The 19,492-nt window shown below is 42.9% G+C and overlaps 1 protein-coding gene across 1 annotated transcript in view; it reads left to right on the forward strand.

Annotated features, from left to right (window-relative positions):
* The window catches only part of unc5a (unc-5 netrin receptor A), a 116,882-nt gene that overhangs the window by 62,375 nt on the left and 35,015 nt on the right, over positions 1–19,492 (forward strand). The window contains exons 3-5 of the mRNA XM_071526228.1: positions 14,753–14,896; positions 16,533–16,636; positions 18,194–18,374. Coding sequence (XP_071382329.1) covers positions 14,753–14,896; positions 16,533–16,636; positions 18,194–18,374 — 429 coding nt within the window. The remainder of the gene's footprint in view (positions 1–14,752; positions 14,897–16,532; positions 16,637–18,193; positions 18,375–19,492) is intronic.

The raw sequence follows: 19,492 nt of genomic DNA on the forward strand, positions 1-19,492 counted from the left end.
AGTGAGCCACATTGGATACTGAGCCAAAAGTTCATTTCAAACCCTGCTGGTCCAGAACACAGAAGCAACATAATTATTCAGTACTTTTTAAGTCAGCAAACTCATGCCTTTCTGTATATGTTACCTGTGGCGCAGGATTTTATGCAACCAGCAAAAGAGTAACATTACAGTAGCCTGCCTAGCTATTTGCCACTGCGAATATGAATTGTGTTTTGTCAATAGCCAGTCAATAGCTAAAGAACACGATGTGCTCCATAAACTGCAGAGTTTATGGGAACATCACATTACCAATGCAACATTGCTCTGCCAACGTTAAATGACGATAGGCCATTTGCCATGTGGTTATGTGCCATTATAGCCAGCATTTATTTGTCTGTGAAACAAATCTGTCCCGCTGGGTGCCACGGACCCCCGCAGCACCGAGGCCTCCATCTTTAGAAACCCTGTGAAGTTCCAAGGCCTCCTCTCAGCGCTCTGCATCACTCTGTGGTCCCACTGCCTTTGATGATGAATGTGTCATATGTGGGGCTGTGGAGTTATGAAGGACACATGGATGTCCAGAGGTATGGCTGCTCCAAGGTACCACATCGATCTCTCAAACACTTGTGCTGTTTAATGTCAGCACTGCCCCGAGGAGTTTACTGATGGCTCCCTCTAATCCCCCTTCCTCTGAGAAACATATGAGGCACACCATCCAACTTGGCTAAAATTGTGTGTGTGTGTGTGTGTGTGCGTGTGTGTGTGTGTGTGTGTGTGCATGGGTGTGTGCACATATAGTACATGCTTGTCAGGCTGTCCTCTCAACCTGGTCGTCACAGTCACAGTGGACTCTAAACTCTTAACTGTTGCCAAGCAACCAGGAATTCTGTCACACCAAATACTGCCCGATATCAACATCCAGCCTTTAGGAGGGGGAAATCAGGAGTTTGGAGACATACCCAAGTTGACAAAAATTGATTGACAATTTTTACACTGACTAACAGTGAAAAATCACCTGCTCAAAATAGCCCTCGTCTCTCAGAGGAACTTTGACAACATGCCTATCTGAGTTGCAGTGGCCGTCTCTGCCCAAGCTCTGCGCTCAGAGCAGACATGCATGTTTTCTCCATGAACAAAGAGAGGGAGGGATGTAAATACCCTAAACCCATGTGACCAGCCAACATGAGTCAAGGGGCTTTGGAGATATCTCCCTCAGTTCCATTGCCTGGCTTGTTCAAACTGACTGGGATTCTCATCAAGGATCCTTGCTCCTTTGTTATGTAAATGAAGAGTCGGGAGCTCTGGATGGCATTAATGCTCTTAATTCCAATAATAAAATAATGGTAATGGCATGCAGAAACATCAGAGCTTGGAAAAACAGAATCACTGCTGGAAATGACTTATACATTTGCTCTGGTGTCCTTGGCTCAAAATGAAAACCTCAGTCTTTGATGGATAAGTGACCATCAACAATAAAGCACACATAAAATGTTATTATGTGACATGTAAAGAAGTGGAGGGCCACTGTCTCAAACTATAAATAGAATATATAATAAAATAAACTTTTCTACTAAATCTAGAGAGAGAGAGAGAGAGAGAAAGAGAGAGAACATTGAACATGAACATGTTTTTAGCTTGGCAAATATGCATTTCTGAGTTTATCTAATTGGTTTTGAAAAGGTTTCATAAACCCAAGAGTAGTATAATTTTCTCTGCTCATATTTATGGTATCAAAGATCATAATAATGTAGGCTTGGACTGTGTGAATTAATTACAACCATAGCGTAAACCAGAATTGTATAGATATAGTACAACTGGTCTTATTACAAAGATTTCAGCTTTGATCATAAGCAATGGAACATAATGAAATGAATCATCCCTATCATCATCCAGCATCATACAGCATACTGAAGCATGAGTGATTGTAAATGTTTTTCATTGCTACAAAGTAATGTCTACAAGATCAATCCATTGTTTATTCAAAGTAGGAATAGTGCAACGTGATTTTCCTGCATGTTTTCCTATTCGTTGAGAAAACAATTTTAATTTATATCCCTGCAATAATTAAACAGTAACAAAGCAACTGAATGACTACAAAAATAACATGTGACATGTGACAAATCCCCTTGTGTGGCAAATATGAGCAAAAGAGTGAGAAATAGACCTTTTGAGACTTATGGCTGTGAAATAAGTTGAAAGTGAACAAAGTCAAACTAGACTGCCTGTTTCAAAATGCACCGCTGATCGCCAATGCACTTGAAGCAACCTTTTGTTGGCTGCCAGCCGCTGGCTGCTGTGATATCTGCGCCGAGAATGTCGAGGGATTCCCACAGTCCTAATGACTTCTGTGGCATGTTTTCATTACTAAAAAATATCAAATGGGAACAAACTGATCAAAGACAGTGGAGGCTGTAATCAATAATCCCTCCACCTTTGCGCAGCAGAACGAGGTTGAACTAATATTTGAAATGGAGTCTTTTCTTTTCACAGATGAACTGATCTGGTCTGGCAGAACAGAGGCGATAGGTTGCAAACTCCACCCCAACAGACTCAGTAACTAAAAGGGTTTAAATTAATAACTAGAAATAAATAAATAAAACTGACCTATGTCTGAAGTGCAGACACGTTTCAGTCAGACTGTTCGGTATTCAAGGCTCAGGCAGTGGAATACATGACGTGTTGATAACCATAGAGACCAGACCTGACCTCTGCCTTCATCAGTCTATTTATTGAAGCTGATTCAGTGCAGAAAAGACAAAAGGACATCCTTGCTGCTCCAGCTGGCTGTGTGTACTCCACTGTTGCACTTCCCGGGTTATTGACACCCCTCTGTTTTTGTCTGCTTGCTTTGACGACCCCCCTCCCCCCCCACCACCACCACCACCACTTGTCTCGAAAGCCCCTTTGAATGTGGAGAGGGAAAGAGATGTCGCAATTTGTCCTTCCTCTTCTGGTATCAATGTCCGATATCGATCCATCCTAGAGAGTCTATCGGTTCTCATTACCTGTCCTTAGTAACTTATCTCAATTGTGTGGCTGTGACTGCTTCAAATGCACTAGCTCACTCCCTCCTCTGCTGTGTGGCTCAGTGTCTCTCCCAGGTCATCCCTTATAGAACAGGAGACATGGAGATGTCTGGCAGTTCCTAATAAAGACATATCCCATCTGTACAAATCAATGCTGACAGTGTGTTTGCATAGATTAGGAGATTCTCCCTCACTATGATTTCTCATCAGACACATGATGAGTAGAAGGGAGATTGGCATTTGAGCAGAGGATTGTTGTATGGGCAGCCTGATTTGATTGTGTTTGCATTTCATCTGCCAGCATTGATGGAAAAGGTTTTGATCCACGCGCCGCATTGTCACCCCTGCAGCAAACCCTCTCAGGTGGAAAATGCGCGCATTTCACATTCCTATTTCAAAACCCCGGCAACCGCCTTATAAAGATGGGGAGAGATTATATTTTCTTTGTTGATTGAAATGATTGTCAACAAGGCTGCTACAATGAAAACATAAGACGGTGGAGAAAATAATCAAGCGCTACACGTCTGCCATGTACTGTATGCAGGTGGATTTCTTACAGTGCATGGTACCCGCCTCTGAAATCATATAGAGGATATTAATAGACTCTTTAATATTCTCTTTTATAACTCCACACGTGCAGACCTATATCACTATACACTACTATATCATCCCCTATAAGGGAATATGACCCCTTCCTACAACCTGAGGGTTTATCAGCACCAAGCTCCTGTCCCCCATCAATCCTTTGAAGTCTAAATACCACATATTACGTCGTCAGTAAATCTTTTAAAACCATCTATCACTTTCTGAATAGAACTAATAATGTGTTATGGTACCACAGGGCTAACCCCTGCGTCTGCAAACCAGCGAGGATTCATTTGTATAAAATATGTATTTTCTGATTGACTAGATCCTGGATTTTAATGTGATGTCATAATTCATTTCTGATCTAAGGGGAGATAAGCCAGGCTTAGCTGAAATGATCTCTAACCTTTACTTTAATACCTCAATACTTATCCATGGTATTATAGGAGCCAATCACCTCTCTCTCTCTCTCTCTATCTCTCTCGCTTTCACTCTCTCTCTCTCGCTTTCACTCTCTCTCTCTCTCACTCTCACTCTCACTCTCTCACTCTCTCTCTCTCTCTCTCTCTCTCTCTCTCTCTCTCTCTCTCTCTCTCTCTCTCTCTCACTCTCACTCTCTCTCACTCTCTCCTTGTCTCACACACCTCCTTCTTCTAATACCTTTACCTTTATGGTAGACTTAGGTCCCTCTACATAAAAGACTACTGACATTTAGTGAAGGGCAACAGCAGTGACCAACTCAGCCAGCATCATTTTGTTGTTACCAAGATGCGGGTAAATTTAGGACAGAGGCTAAGAGTCTCCCTAATGGCAGTGGGATGGCTCAACAGTGATTAAACATGATCTTTAATGGGATATTGAAGAACAATCCAGCTGCAATTTAAGCAAAACCTGATAGGCCTGCGAGCCAGGATCTAATGAACAGGAGGAAATAGGAGAAGCAGAGGGAAGAGGACAATATAGTCCTAAATGAACGAAATGGCCTTGTACCACCTGCTAAGCATCGATCAATAGCCAAGGGGACTAATTGATAATGCATTATTAGCTGCTTTCCCATAATGGGACTTGTATTTCATCCTGTCCTTGATTGCGGGACAGAGGGGGAAGGATTTGGCGATGAAGCGCCGAAAAACAGATGGCAAGGTGAATTGTTCCCGTGACACATCTGCCAACGCGTTCCATTAGGCTTCCCGGGCAGGTCAGCACAAACCCGTGCCTGTGTCCTCGTGTGTGTGTGTGTGTCTAAGGCCAGACCTTTTTCAAAGCAAAGCAACACACAACTGAGTGAACTAGACGAAGTGAGAAGGGAGTCAAAGTGGATTTAATTGAAGCCTATGTTTACCTGGCCTTGAGACACCTGCAGGAGATGTGTTTGGTTCAGTGGGAGTAAAGCGAGGCGGGCAGAATTCAAAACACCCCAGCTGTGCTGATTGATCGAGCTGATGGACCCATACAAAGGCCGTAACTCTTAAATCTACGACTTGGTGTAAGTTGTACTCCGTTTTGGAAATAGAGTAAGTAGGGTCTATTCCTTTTGAAGTCGGTCTTGACGTGCAGGAATAATGAATCACAGAATTAACTGCAATTAGTGGAACAAAAGTGAAAAATGATAATTACCATTTGTCAAACAACAACGCCGGTGTTCCAATCTCCCACGCGTGCAGCCTTTGTCCTCCCACCAAAACATATCTCGCGTCAGCCCCTCACTGGCTTTCTCTAAAGTAATTACATATTTGTCACTCTCACAAAAGCTGTGCTCTTGCTGAAAGTTGGAAAGCATTCAGTAGTCTTAGCGGTTCTTTCACACTGGTTGAATTTATTTATTTACCCCTTGTGGTAAAGACGGATATATTATCAATACAGTCCTTCAACTCTGGATTTGTTTGTTTGTGTGTGTGTGTTTGTCTGTCTGTGTGTGTGATGCGGTGCATACTCATGCAAATGTCTGTCTGGCTGTTGAATTCATAATTTCTAAATATAGTGATTCCTGGTTCATTTCTGCTATATATTTTAGCCTTGGAGTAGGAATGACTACAATATACAAATATTCAAGTAAAATCCATTTTAAAGCACATTTCTGAAGCGCAGTTCATAGTCTCTGTGCTTTTGTCACACACAGGCACACACTACAGCTAGACACTGAAAGCAACTTGGTCCACGTAGCTGCGTGGAAATATTTTCTGAGATATGTCTAGTTCTAAACATTTTGTGCCCTAAATGAGACATCTGAATAAAAGGTAGTGTGTGTGTGCTACAATGGAGTGCAGCACATACAGTACCCAAACCACTTGTACTGCCCGCGAGCTCAGCAAATAGAGGCCACAGTTACAAATGTGCTTTGATTTCACAATGGGCCACAAAATATGCTGTTTGTACATGTTCAGGTTCAGAAATGAGTAGAGAATCGCCAGTAAACCGCCTCTCCGCCTTACTAGTTTGATGATGGGCAATGAACCATGATAATTTCTCATTTTACAGTTTTACTGTAATGTAATTTTATCTTTCAACTTACCTCCCCACCCCTTCTGAAATGAAAGAAGTGAATGTTATGCTGACAGAGGGAGACAGAGTGGGAGTTTGCAGTGTCAATCAACACCTGCTCTGCTCAAATTCGTTTAAAAATAGTGGAGCCAGGAGGGGTAGCGAGGGAGCTGACAGCTAAATAGTCCATGGAGATTTTTGATAGGCAGAGGAACTCAGTGGCTGACAGTTAATGCTTTGCATGTTTGGCCCCAAGGAGACTTTCAATATAGGCATTTTACACACTGCTCGAACAAACATCAACTCACTGTTCTCCTCCTTTTAAACCAGGAGCTGCAGGGTGTCCTGGGCATGGTATAGTGGTGCCATAGTGAAAATGCTATTTTACGCAGTGAGGAGGAAGGAAAGAAGAATAGCTTCAATATTCTTGTGAAGTAGTGTATAAAACAGGAAAAGGAGCACAGAAGAAATTGCTTGGAAAAAGTACATTAATTCTCTGCAAGTACTGCAAATAAGAAGCAGGCGGAGGGAGGGGTGCTGTCTGCATAATCAAATGCACCGACAACAGTATAGCCTATTGTACACACACAATACTAGCAGGATTTAATCGTAAATTCGCTGCACTAGTCTCAAGTAAACACATAAAGTAAACACACACATACACACACAAGTCCACAAAGGACAATCAGACTCCTGTGCTTTGGGTCAGGTGGGTGAGAGAGCGAATAACAAGCACACAACTGTGTTCTCTCTCATGTTACAGGGAATCAAACCCCAAAGTGCCCAAGTCCTCGTAAAGAATGTTCCTGCCCACACATAACACCTCTGGATTTTCTACTGTGTGCTGAAAACGTTGACTGCACAAAATAACATGGAGAGGCGATGCTGCGTGTGTGTGGGGAAACCTTTATTTTCATCGGAGCGAGTGTTTAATCAGGCATGCTGATAATACTCTGGGAGCCATCAGGTACTGATCTGGATCTTTATGCAATCCAAATGAATAATTCATCCACTCACGTTTTTTTGGTTGAACTTTTTTTGAGAACATGATTTCATCCTGAATACAATGTTTATTTTATTTTTCCTTCTTTTTGTCTTCCCAGAGGAAACACACCATGTCTATATTAAGAGGCGTTTTTCAGGAGACATTCATAGAAACATACGATTCTATATTCACTCACTTGAATTTATAGCATATACTTAGAAAGTGAATAAAAAATGAATCTGAGTCACTCATCCCCGCTTTCTCCTCCTTTCCTCCTGTCCTTGACACTTCTCTTCCAAGTTACTTTGTGTTTGGAAATTAGTAGTAGCAAGAGGGAGAGCGAAAGGAGCATTTGTGAAAGGTTTGGAATGCACCCAATGTATCACAGTTTGATTTCTTGACCTATTGTTACCTCTTAGATTAACACAGCCCCATTAAAATTGTGTACACATAATCTACAAGTCAATGTAACACCACGTAAATCCATGTAAGCCCATGCAGGATTAATGTAAGAAGGATTTTTGTAGGCTATTGAAAGGGAAAAGCGCTTGTCTTCAAGATTGCCAAAATCATTGAAATTGTCTCCTTGGCCCAATTATCCAAAGTTATTGATACTAAATGATAGAATACACATTTTTGTAGGGAGTTCTTGTGATCATAGTATATCTTTGGATTATACGAACTCAACCTTGACTGAAGAATCATTATTTTTGAATCATTATTTTATCACTTTTTGTGTACTCTAAAAGTCAAGCTATTTTCTGCACCTGGTGACCCTTTGCATATTAACCCAAGATCAACCCCCAACAGCTGGTAGTATTGATACTGAACCGAGCTCAAGCTTTTGTATCTATCACAAAAGGCCTCTTTCACTCCATTTTCTCAATTTTCAATGTCAGGCAAGTTATAAAATCTTGAAGAAAATGAACTTTTCTTTGCTGTACATCTATAAATAATTAATAGTTACATCTGAACAAAGAAATTAATATTTAAACAATTTTACAGGTAACATTTTTTCAGAATTACTCCATTTCCTATACTATAAGATATAGCCTATATTATATAGCATTTTTTAAGTGGTATTACTGTAATTTTTTAAAGCTACATTATCTGTGTTTCATGGTAAGATACTTTATTTATAGAGCGTTAAAATCCCACTCACCACCAAAACATGCCTGGACCCAAAGAGAGTTAGACAATGTGCAAAGTGATATAATATGGTAAAAAAAAAACATTGAGGTAGCAGGTTAATTAGAACATTCATATACTGAATATCAGTCTAAATATCATTCCACTATGAGTCATCACTCATATATTATTGAATGAAAAAACTGGCATGAGATCAGAATTTCAATACATCAGTGCACCTCAGAAATGCAAAAAAAAAAAAAAAAATGTTGAAAGTTTTGTAGAAAGTCTTTCGTAGTCTGTGTTCCCTTGGGCTGTTTACTGAATGCTGTTTGTTGTTGTGCTGAATATTTACATTCGCCCACACACTTTTCATTGGATTACCAAAAAAACCTCTGCCTTCCAGCTCAGACAACACTGCCGGCCAAAGGCCCAAGAGGGACCAACTGATCGCGAGGAGGGAGGGGAAAACCCTAATGCAATTTGTATGGCGTACAGCACTCGGCAACCAGATGGAAGCCAGGCTGACTTACCTGCAGCATCCTTCCTTATTTACTTCAGTGCCCAAGGCCATGTCAGACAAGGGGGAGAGAAACATGTTAGCCCGAGCAAATTATCACGGCTTTCATGCGGGTAACATTCTATCAGATCCTCCCACTCTGCAGAATGTAATGGAAGCAGAAGCAAAGTGCTCAAGGCCTTCACCTCAGACGTGTTCTCATTCGCGGTAGGACAAGGTGTGTGCGGGAGATAAAGAAGCGGGTCCCAGTCACTCCCAGCCTGAAGACTGTGGCATCCAGAACATCCTGCTCTTGCCAATCATTGGGGTCAGGGTGTTGGATGGAGAGTAATTACAACAAGGGCGCTGTGGTAAATCACAGCTTTGAAACATCATGGCTGTGTGTGTGTGTGTGTGTGTGTGTGTGTGTGCTATTAAGGAGAGGTTAGGCAAACTAATTATGGAGGGACACTGCAAATGGGAAAATCCATTGCTTTGAATTAATGTTCATTTGATATAATCAATACTGGTCTTTTTATGGTGGCTGGTGACCAGATTTAAACGTAAAATGAATAAATGTAAACCCGATTTTAATGTGCCCCTTGCATGTGATGTCTATGTATGGCAGCATGGAAAAGCTATTCTAAACTTCTGTAAATCAATTCATTATCACATTGGAAACCTGCGAACACCTGTGCAACCAAAAACACAATTCGAGCTTAATTTATGTATACTGTGTGGTACACTGTTGTGAGATCCTGTGCGCGACTAGCATGGTGTTGTGTCTGTGACTAATATGGAATGAAATTTCTCGCAGAGTGAAGATCTCACTCTCCTGGTGGATGCCAAGTGTGTAAATCATCATTCATTATTACTACTGAGGCAATACAGTATTCGCTCAAAATCTCACCCCTCTCATGTTGAGGTGTTGACATGTGATGCGATTTAACCGGTTGATGAGATTAACCTTTCTCTCGCCATAACACTCATTTTGGAAAATCGAGAAGCAGAATTTCTAATAATTGAGCCAAAACAGAAATGCAGCTACAGCCTTTCTAGGTTTATGGTTATCAAATGATTTCACAATATTCTTACAGGGGGAAAAAAGGAAATTAAAGAAACTTAAACCAAATTAGAACGATGATGGGCCCCAAAGAACTGAACCATTCCTTCAGGAGATAATAAAGGAAAAGAAAGTCACACACTCCTTACCTCCTTACTGTGTTTTTTTAATAAGGACCAACGATTCGGCACAAACGCTTTCATCAGTTACACCACTTCCTTCAATTAGTACATTCCTTTAGGGAGAGAATGTGTGTCGTTTTGTATTTATTCATCTCTTTCAGCAAGTCACCATGACCTGCCCCTTCATTATCTCCTCCACCATTTACTTCTCTTACACTTGCTGCCGTCGAGGCTCCACCTGAGTCTCCTTGGAGTGGCATTGGACTGAACCTAGTCGGATTGATTGGAGCGCTACCTGCTCCCCTGTTTGTCAGCCATGAATAATCTGTAACGACATTCAGAGCATCAGCGGGGCCTTGCAGCGTGCATTCATTGTGGAAAATGGACAGCTCAATCAAAGGAAGCACTTGAAAAGCTCGTCATAACCGGAGGCAGAGCCTTGACCCGGAACACTGTCCCACTGACTGAGTCGCAACCTCGCCAAACACCCCTGAATGGGGGAGCCGACTACTGTATTCCCTATCAACCCATGGCTTCCTTGCCCCCGCCTCTCTCTGTCTCCCTCTGTCACTATCTAATAGAGCCATGCCTCACTCAGAAGGCCACGTTGTCCCTGTTTAGAGACAGACATTGATGCCGGCACCAGCGATTCATGCCTCTCATGCCTCAGTCTCCATGTCAGGTAGCATGGGCCACCCATCACCACACTGCTTTACATGGTAATGGAAGTTTGATGGGAAGAGCTTTGATTCAGTCATGGGCCTTGATGATAATACAGTCATGCCCTTGGCTGTCTGACCCGAGGTTAATTCTGGTTTATTTACACATGGAAATACAAGCAGTTTTGAACAAGTTATTTTAGACTGGTGGCGACCTTTCCTTCAGCACAGCAGGCTCTTGAACTCCAGAAATGTTGTTTTAATATCTACCTTAATATCAGGGTTTCTTTCATAGGGGGAAGGTAAAGTAATTGGGCCGGGGAAAAGCGCATTGTTGTTCCCATGAAAAGAACTCCTGGCCGGTCTCGGTGCTGGCGATGACATTGATGCCATCAGCTACAAAGAAGAACCACGGGAGGAAATGAAACACTTACAGCATGCTTTTGACTGGTTGCCAGGATGTGCAGACAGTGCATTCTTAAAAGCGCTCATCTGTGATGTCTCCTCTCAACCAGTGTGAACTCTCCCCCTTCAAATGGCGCATTCCCCTGGTGTAGAGTCACCCAACCCTAATCCTCCTATATCCACTGATGAATCCCAGCCGCACACACTGTAGGGATGCCGCCTAATTGAATTTCCTTGGTCACAATGAACACACACTCAGAACCTGCAAGTTCCAGTCCCTGCCTTTGATAAGCAAATGACCCCTATGGAATTGAGGTCACAGCCTGCGAAAACAAGAGTGAGGCAGAGAAAAATAAAGTCCCTCAGTCAGACAAGCCCAATATCGACTCACCCGGGATTGAGTCCAATGATGTTTACCCTGTGTGTGTTGAGCCCCTGTTGGCTCTGGGGGAGATTCATCCTTCTGACACACACACACACGCACACATACAGCAGGATGGTAGACATGTCTGTGCCCTTGTCTTTCATAGTGCGATTGTCTTTTGTTAGGAGTGATAGTGATCCTTTCATACATTTAAATGGACTACATCTGAATAATCATCCGATTACCACAGCTAGGAAGAAAGCATGCTTTAGTAAATGCCGGTGCCTCCTTTGTGTGTGTGTGTGAATGGATCAAGTAAAAGCTAGTACTGTACTGCGTTACCTTTGCAACAAGGTCCATCATACAATAGTAAGGTCAGTTAATTCATGAACTTGCCCACTCTTCATCTCCTCCATTCATTTTCTTTTATTCTTTCTCTCTCATCTGTTAAAACTCAGGCTGTGTTAATGTACACCGGCGAGTTTGCATTGGTATTCCTGAGCCTGAGCCCAAGGGAGTCTGCAGGCAAGACATTTTCACTGCTGCTCCTCTTAGAGCCAAACCTCTGCACGCGCTCTGTCTGCCGCACACAGATTGGTGATTGACAGAAGTGTGTATGTTGAGAGGCAGGACTGAATCGTCTGACTTAATCACCCATGTTACCACAAGGGAGCCGCTGAATGTATAGGTGCTGTATGTGACTGGTGGTTTCTGCTTGTGTGTGCGTGTGTGTATGTGTGTGTGTGTGTGTGCTTTTGTGCACTGTGCATTCTGTCTGTTAGTCAGCCCCACTCATTTCCATGCAGTGTTAGAAACCTTGGAAGTGTGCACAATTACAGACTACTTAGTGACTGTGTGTTGCATTGTGGGTATGTTCAGCTGAATAAGTTGCCCTATTGCACTCCAATAAAAATACGCTCACCTGGGTTCCAAGTAAGCCCAGAATTCATAGTGGTGTCAATCACATAATCACCCTTCTAAATTTTTCACAGCAATTCACTGAGGTTCGGGGTATGAGCTGATTTATAAATGGGCTGCGGAACAAACCAAAGGCACAGGGAGTCGTGTCATGTTTTAATTATCGTTTAACAGGGATGTTAAGTGCAGGCTCACCATCTTCCAGTAATGGAAGTGTAAATTTCCTCTGACTCTTTTCAGTTCTTGACACATTGGAGACAACTGAGCCATTCCATCACCATTATGAATCAATATTGACAGAATTGAATCGTAGTTGTGTCAGTGCCACTCTTTTCAGTTAGACGTTGCTTTCTATGAGTCGATACAGTGCGTGCGGTATCGGTCTGCTGCGAGCGATATTAACAAACTCAACTTAAGAAAGTTTCGTAGTTTTCTAAATAGAATTGCCTTTGGAAAATAATCGTAAATAAAGGTGTTTTCAATCTTTATTAACTGCTGTAAAATTACAATGCTGTTTTGTTCCCAAAGTGATGAGATTGTTTTGTCCTACTTATTATTTGGAGTGAAATTGGACAGAGTGACTCACAGCGGTGTTACTGGAAGGTGTCACAGACAGAAAGCAGGTAATTATGGAGACAGGAAGAGATAAGGAAACAGAATGCAATTACCCAGGAAAGCGGAGCTTCAAATTGCTCTTAGGATTTCTCACCTCAGGTTCCTATTGTTCATGCTTTGCATCTCCATATAGATCTTTACTCCTTGCATTCTGCTCCATAGCTCCAAAATGAAGGTTTGCGTTCATTAAATAAACATGTAGGATAAGTAGAGGCATATGAAACGGTGAACGTGTCTCATGATAATTGTTAAAACGTATGCACTCATACGTATTTTTAAAATTTATGTTGCACAGGTAAACTGCTCAGAGCTCAGTACACTTCCACTGCTCTCCATATACAGTACAGTACATATCAAGTTTCTAATATTCGCTGTGAGTGACGGGGGAAACATGTATGAGGGCAGGTTGGTGAAGTCTTGCGCACAACACAGGGTTTTGTTGACGCTCAGAGTGGTGCTCCAGGGCTGGTTTCACTGCAGAGGTAATCACATGTAGTGAGAGCTACCCCATTTAGACGCTAATACATGAGAGGGGGGTCCGCCATTGACCCTCACAGCTACTTATCACCCTGTGCCTGCCCGCCAGCTATGCATGCACTCTGCTTTCCTCCCCGATGGCTCATGTCACCATGGGGCTAGTCTGCGCTGACACAGGCCCTCGCAGATCCACACGCAGTTTGCCTCAAATTGTTTACGAAAGACTCCCGTTTTGCTTTGACGAATACCCTGTATAGTGCTTTACGTAATTGCCGTATAGGTCTGATGCCCTGATAGGTGCCACTTAGACGAGATTCAATCAGTTTCAGTCCGGAGCTGGAAATGATCACCGCAGTCAGATCAAGTGTGTGAGGGAAGTGTGAGAGTGTCACTAAGTGCTTTTAGGTAAATGGCAGTTGAAGAGCTGCCTTCCATTGAGACCTGAATATACAGCGCTGTATATACTACTCTGTCAGGCTTTGATATGTACCCTCTATGTGTGAAAAACCCTCCATGTTCATATGAAAGGTTCAACACCTCTCCAAAAGACCCTAGAGAGGGAAGATCAGACAGGGAGAGAAACTGAGGGAAAACATGACAATCTCTTTATGAGGGAGGGAGTCGAGGGAAAGTGGGAGACGTGGTTGGGATCAAGGTCGTTGCCCAATATATAGAAAATACCTCTGGCTTACAGGTCCCAACTAAAAGGTCAAAGGAAAATGAAATGAAAGATTGCTTCTCAAATATCAAACAAGACAACGCACAGTAATGAAAGCGCTTCAATCTGACAACACTATATTGTTTGGTTGGTTTAGCAGAATGGTTTTCATCCCTGTTTCTGGCTTTGTTTTACTTTGTTAGCGGAGAGGTTGATAAAATCTTTACTTCCATCTTGAAAAGCGATAGACTCATTCTTGTCCTTGGTTTCACCAATATCACTTATATTAACAGTGTTGTGGAAATGCTCCATATATTGTGAACTCTTCACCCCTCCTGGGATTAATATTCAGAGCGAAGCAGGCCGGGCTGAGCGTTTGTGTGTGTTGATTGTTTGTTGAGCACTTCCTCGTTCCTTCCCAAATGACTGAGACTGAGACCACGTTTAAACTGTCGCTATTTTACCGCCCCCCAAATTACACCAAGGATGGCTGTGAGGCTTTCTTCTCATTCTTCCCAGTTAACAAGCACTCTGTTTATATTTGATTATGGTGCTCTGCTTGTTTATTCTGCCCAGCTCTAAATGAGTTCTCCTTCGTTGGTTTGGGTCAGGGGTACAAATGCACTTAAGGATTCAATTCAATGCATTATTTTTTTTCCTTCCTGTTGAGGAATACTTATGGTCATTTCATACTTGAAAGCCATCCAATGAGTTGGTGCTGACAAACCTATACAGCCTGCTACTCCTCTGTTCTCCATTTTGACTGTGATCCTGTGTTTGCTTTGCAGCGCTGCCTATTATGCAAGTGAAGATTGATATTACCAGACAGCAGGTGGAGAAGATCTTCGGTCTTGATGAGTACTGGTGCCAGTGTGTTGCCTGGAGCACTACCGGAACCCAGAAAAGCCAAAAAGCATACATCAGGATTGCCTGTAAGTGCACTTTAAAATTATTACTATGTCATTACTAAAGCAATCGCTGTATAACAAGGTGCTTATATATTGCATTTTCAGTATGTATTAAGAAGAGGATATTAGCCAGATGAATTGGGTTTTGGGGGGGAAGTCTAACTTTCATCTCTACAATTAGCCCAGAGGCCATTATGGTTTGATGCCATACAGTGTATTACTATGATTGCAATTTAGTTAAATAATGTTTCTGAGATACTACTTATAAGACAAAAATATCAGACGAAGACGAGGAGAAAAAGACAGAGTAATACATCCACTTGGAGACAGCGTAAAAAAAAAAGTGGAGCACTAAATTTGAGTATTCATGAGCATATTTTTCACTAGATACAGTATATCAGCAATGATCCCTATGATGAAAATAACTGGAATAAGAACAGATTTGAAATTTATTGCTGTGCAGCAATCATAAATCTGTCGTGGGAACACGGAGACATCCCTAGCCGCAGCCTCAAAAGCTTTATTAGAAGAAGCCATTTTACGTCTGCGTATTTTAAAGCATTCTGCCTATTAATTTGCACATAAATATGCATTATTCCAGACTGAGCCAAACGCAGCGCTGTCTGCAAACCACCAGACGTTTTGAAAACACACATTCATTATCCAACCTTGTGTGAGAGCTCAACAAAGTCAGTAAGATGTAAGATAAGGACACACACATGCTTTAATAAACACACGTGCGTGCGCACACACCACACACACACACCCCCACACACACACAATACACATACACAAGCATTTGTGCCTTCCAAGACTGTTAAATCTTAAGTCTCCTCCAGTCTCATTGTATCTGCTTTAATTAAATTAAATGTCGTGAAACGCTCTGCTCATCTTAATGTTTCTCTCAGTGTGATTGGCCGGGACAGGACCAACATCTGTTTAAAGGAATTCACCGGAGGCTCACAGCCGCGCCCTCAGCCACTAGCAACACTAACACATTGTTTAGCTCTGAGTCAAAACCCGGGGTGAACACAACATCAAATTTGCTTTAACCCGCCAGCTATCTGCGGCCTGTCTAGCTCATCAGATACAAATAGCTCAGCGTTTATTTCTCCCTGTAAGAAATAAGCATTGCCAATTTTACCTGTGTAATTCACAGCCCGGGCGTACTGACAAATATATGGCGCAACAGTAAGAGAATTCAGTGAGACGTAATGTGAAGCCCCATGCAGTCAGCCAGGCTTGCAGGAGCTCTTGTCCAGGCGCCTCGGGGCTTTGTTTTCGTGTGGCTGCTCCAAGCCCTCATACAGATGGAGGCTGGAGGCTGGCGGATGGCGGGGAGAGGAGAGTGGGTGGGAGGTAGGAGTGAGGGGGTAATGCAATTGCTTTTGCTTGATGCTGGGCCCCTCTGGCAGCAGACAAGCATCTTCGAACCAGCCAGGCAGCCTGTAATAAGCAACATGGTTGGTGCCACCGATCCCCCTGTGACTTAGAGGCCAATTGGAGTGCGACATGCTCAGTGAGGGGATGGGTGGGCATTTCAGCAGTGAAAAATTGGAAACATTGTCGGGCCAAGTTTTGAACATGTATTTCATGTAAGCCTCACAAGATCTCCCAAGGATTCTAACGGGTTAAGTTTTCCCCATCTCTTCTCCGACAGACCTGAGAAAGAACTTTGAGGAGGAGCCGCTGGGTAAGGAGGTGGCATTGGACCAGGAGGTGTTATTGCGCTGCCATCCCCCCGAGGGAGTGCCACCAGCCGAGGTGAGAGACAGATACTGTAGATACTCAACCTAAGGCAGAAGTTATTTATAGGTTCACATCTAGCATCCGTTTACCCTTCCTTCACTAGTAGGACAGAGAGCAAACCCTGGCTCAGGATCAGCCCCGCGGCGTCACTCCCCGCTATACCAGGCAACACACACCTCTGGACGGATAAATTACACCTCTAATTATTCCCCCTTATTGATTTATTATCTCTTTTACATCTCTGGGAAGCCGTATATCACATCGTCTCGTCACATCACTCAGGACAGGCTTCGAGGCTTCACTCCCCGTTTGGCATCTCTAAAGGCCTATCCATAATTAATGGCTCTATTTGCCTCTTTTTCTCCCTCTCTCGTTCTTTCTCTCTATCTTTTCTCTTCCTATGTATCTCTCATACTGTCTATCTCTCATTCTGTCCAAGTCTCTCTCTCTCTCACTCTCCCTCTTTCTCACTTGCTTTCTGTCTCTCTCCCTCTCTGATTCTCTCTCTCTATTTTCTCTATTACTCTGTATCTGGTTTCTCTCTTGTTCTGTCCAAGTCTCTCTCTCTCTCTCTCTCTCTCTCTCTCTCTCGCTCACTCACTCACTCACTCACTCACTCACTCACTCACTCACTCACTCTCTCTCTCTCTCTCTCTCTCTCTCTCTCTCTCTCACTCTCACTCACTCACTCACTCACTCACTCACTCACTCACTCTCTTTCTCTCTCTCTCTCTCTCTCTCTCTCTCTCTGTCCCTAACTTTGGTGTGTGTGAGACCGGGGCCAGCTGTTCCACCTCGTCTGCTGCATGCTCGCGGTCCCAGCTAGGCACTAACTGCTCCAACAACAACACAAGAGGAGGTTAGGCCAGCCACTCAGACAGCACAGAGACCTGTAGCAGCAGAATAGCCTATCTCAGTCCGACAGTGTAGGGACAGTTCGGAGGAACGGGGAGAGAAGGTGCCAGCCACAGTTCAACAGAAGACAACATCAGAGCAGAAGTCGCCACAGGAGAAAACAGAGATGGCGCACAAGAGGAAGAAAGCCCAATTATAAGCTGCATCGCAACTGGCTGTTACAGCAGCAACAACACTACTGTACGGAAGCTACTCCCGAGACGGTAAGGGGTCAAGTGAGAGCAAGAAAACAAGCAAGCCAATCTGAGAGTACACCGAAAAAGGAATAACATTGGTTTGGGATTCTCTGAGAGGGTAGAAGAACTATATAATGTGTGATCAGTTCATTCACAGACCCCCAGCAGCTACAGAGATCTCCAACAGCTGCGAAACAAAAGCTACACTCCCCACACTGAAAGAGAATCAAAAAATAAATCAATTTCATGTCTAAATAATTTAATTCCCTCTCTTGCATCAGTATCATGCCAAGTTGCATTTTGTCCCCTTTTTGTGTGTTTGATTGCATTGAAAATGAAGTTGCTCACTGTTTTCTTTTTCTTTCCATAAGTGTAAAAAATATTTGTGACCATGGTCTGTGGCCATTGAAGGGTTGCATGAGAGTGGAAGAGAATTCCTGTCCAATTGCAGTGGGTTTTGACCATCAAAACATATTTTCAGGTCGAGTGGCAGAGAAACGAGGATGTGATCGACCCGGTGAGCGACCCCAATTTCTTCATCACAGCGGACCATAATCTCATCATTAAACAAGCCCGGCTGGCAGACACAGGCAACTACACCTGTGTGGCCAAAAACATTGTCGCCCGCCGGAAAAGCACCTCCGCCACGGTCCTAGTCTACGGTAAGTGACGACTTCTTTCAACAGGGCAGACTGATGTCAAAGCTCTGTACACCGAGGCGAACGAGAGGAGCTTCAAAATGTGCAGGGATGAAATCACCTTAAATAAATCATGTTTTGCTTGCATGTGGCCTCCTACTTTTATCCCACATATCTAGTGGACCTCTGCATGTTTTCTTGCATGGTAGATACCTGGGTGCAATTCTGTGTCAAGTGGCCCTATTATTATGTACAGTTTCTACTCTATACTTGTGATAATAATAATATGCAATGTTACATATGTCACACACATATGTGACATATAGTGACAACTTGCATAAGTCAGTTCTATTGTTCAGCAAGCAATAACTTACAGTATCATGAATTACCCAATATGTAAATGCAGTGTATCTACACAATCATTAGCACAACTTAAAATGTAGCTGGCAACCATTCTGCCAAAGCTGGCATAGTCTCCAATCTTGAGGCTGCGATCTTACTCCGCTTCTGTAGTGGATCCAATATGAGAAGAGAAATTGAATTAACAGCAAACTGTAAATAATGACTTGGCTTGATAAGCAGACTGACCTTTATTAAAATGCAGAGGAACAGCATATTTCCTACCACAGAGGGTTCCCTGGGTACCGGCACTACTAAAGTTTGCATACATTACAGGCCGGCTTAATTCTCGGCTACATGCAAACATGAGATGGTAATCGCCCCGGGAATGCATCATGAAAGCAACATTGTGCATACAAGAAGGATGTGCAATGTGGCGCAATGTCTGCCACTGTGTCTGTGTTTGTTGAGGCTGCCAGAAAAGACAATAAAGTAAAGTCAGAAAAGACAAGTAGTTAGGTCAGAACAAGAGTAGTTGTTTATTGTATTTGAAGTGTCAGTGGCTAAAACACCATGGGTCACGGCTGTATGGCTCTGAATGTAATTGAAAACTGAGGCACATGCACTTTCACAGTGAATGGTTTCAAATGGAATATATTAATTTGGAGCATGAAGTCAAAATACACACTATCATACACTTGTCTAAGGCTCCAGCATATCAAGTAGAGAGCACAATTATTCCTATAGTAGATCATAATTTATTAGATTTGTTGTTGAAAGATGATTGAGCGGCTTGCTCTGCG

The sequence above is a fragment of the Centroberyx affinis genome, unplaced genomic scaffold (genome assembly GCF_046629955.1).
Source record: "Centroberyx affinis isolate AG114_WGS23_722 - 3 ecotype Tasmania unplaced genomic scaffold, CSIRO-AGI_Caff_v1 ptg001395l_1, whole genome shotgun sequence".
In the NCBI taxonomy this organism is placed as follows: domain Eukaryota; kingdom Metazoa; phylum Chordata; class Actinopteri; order Beryciformes; family Berycidae; genus Centroberyx; species Centroberyx affinis.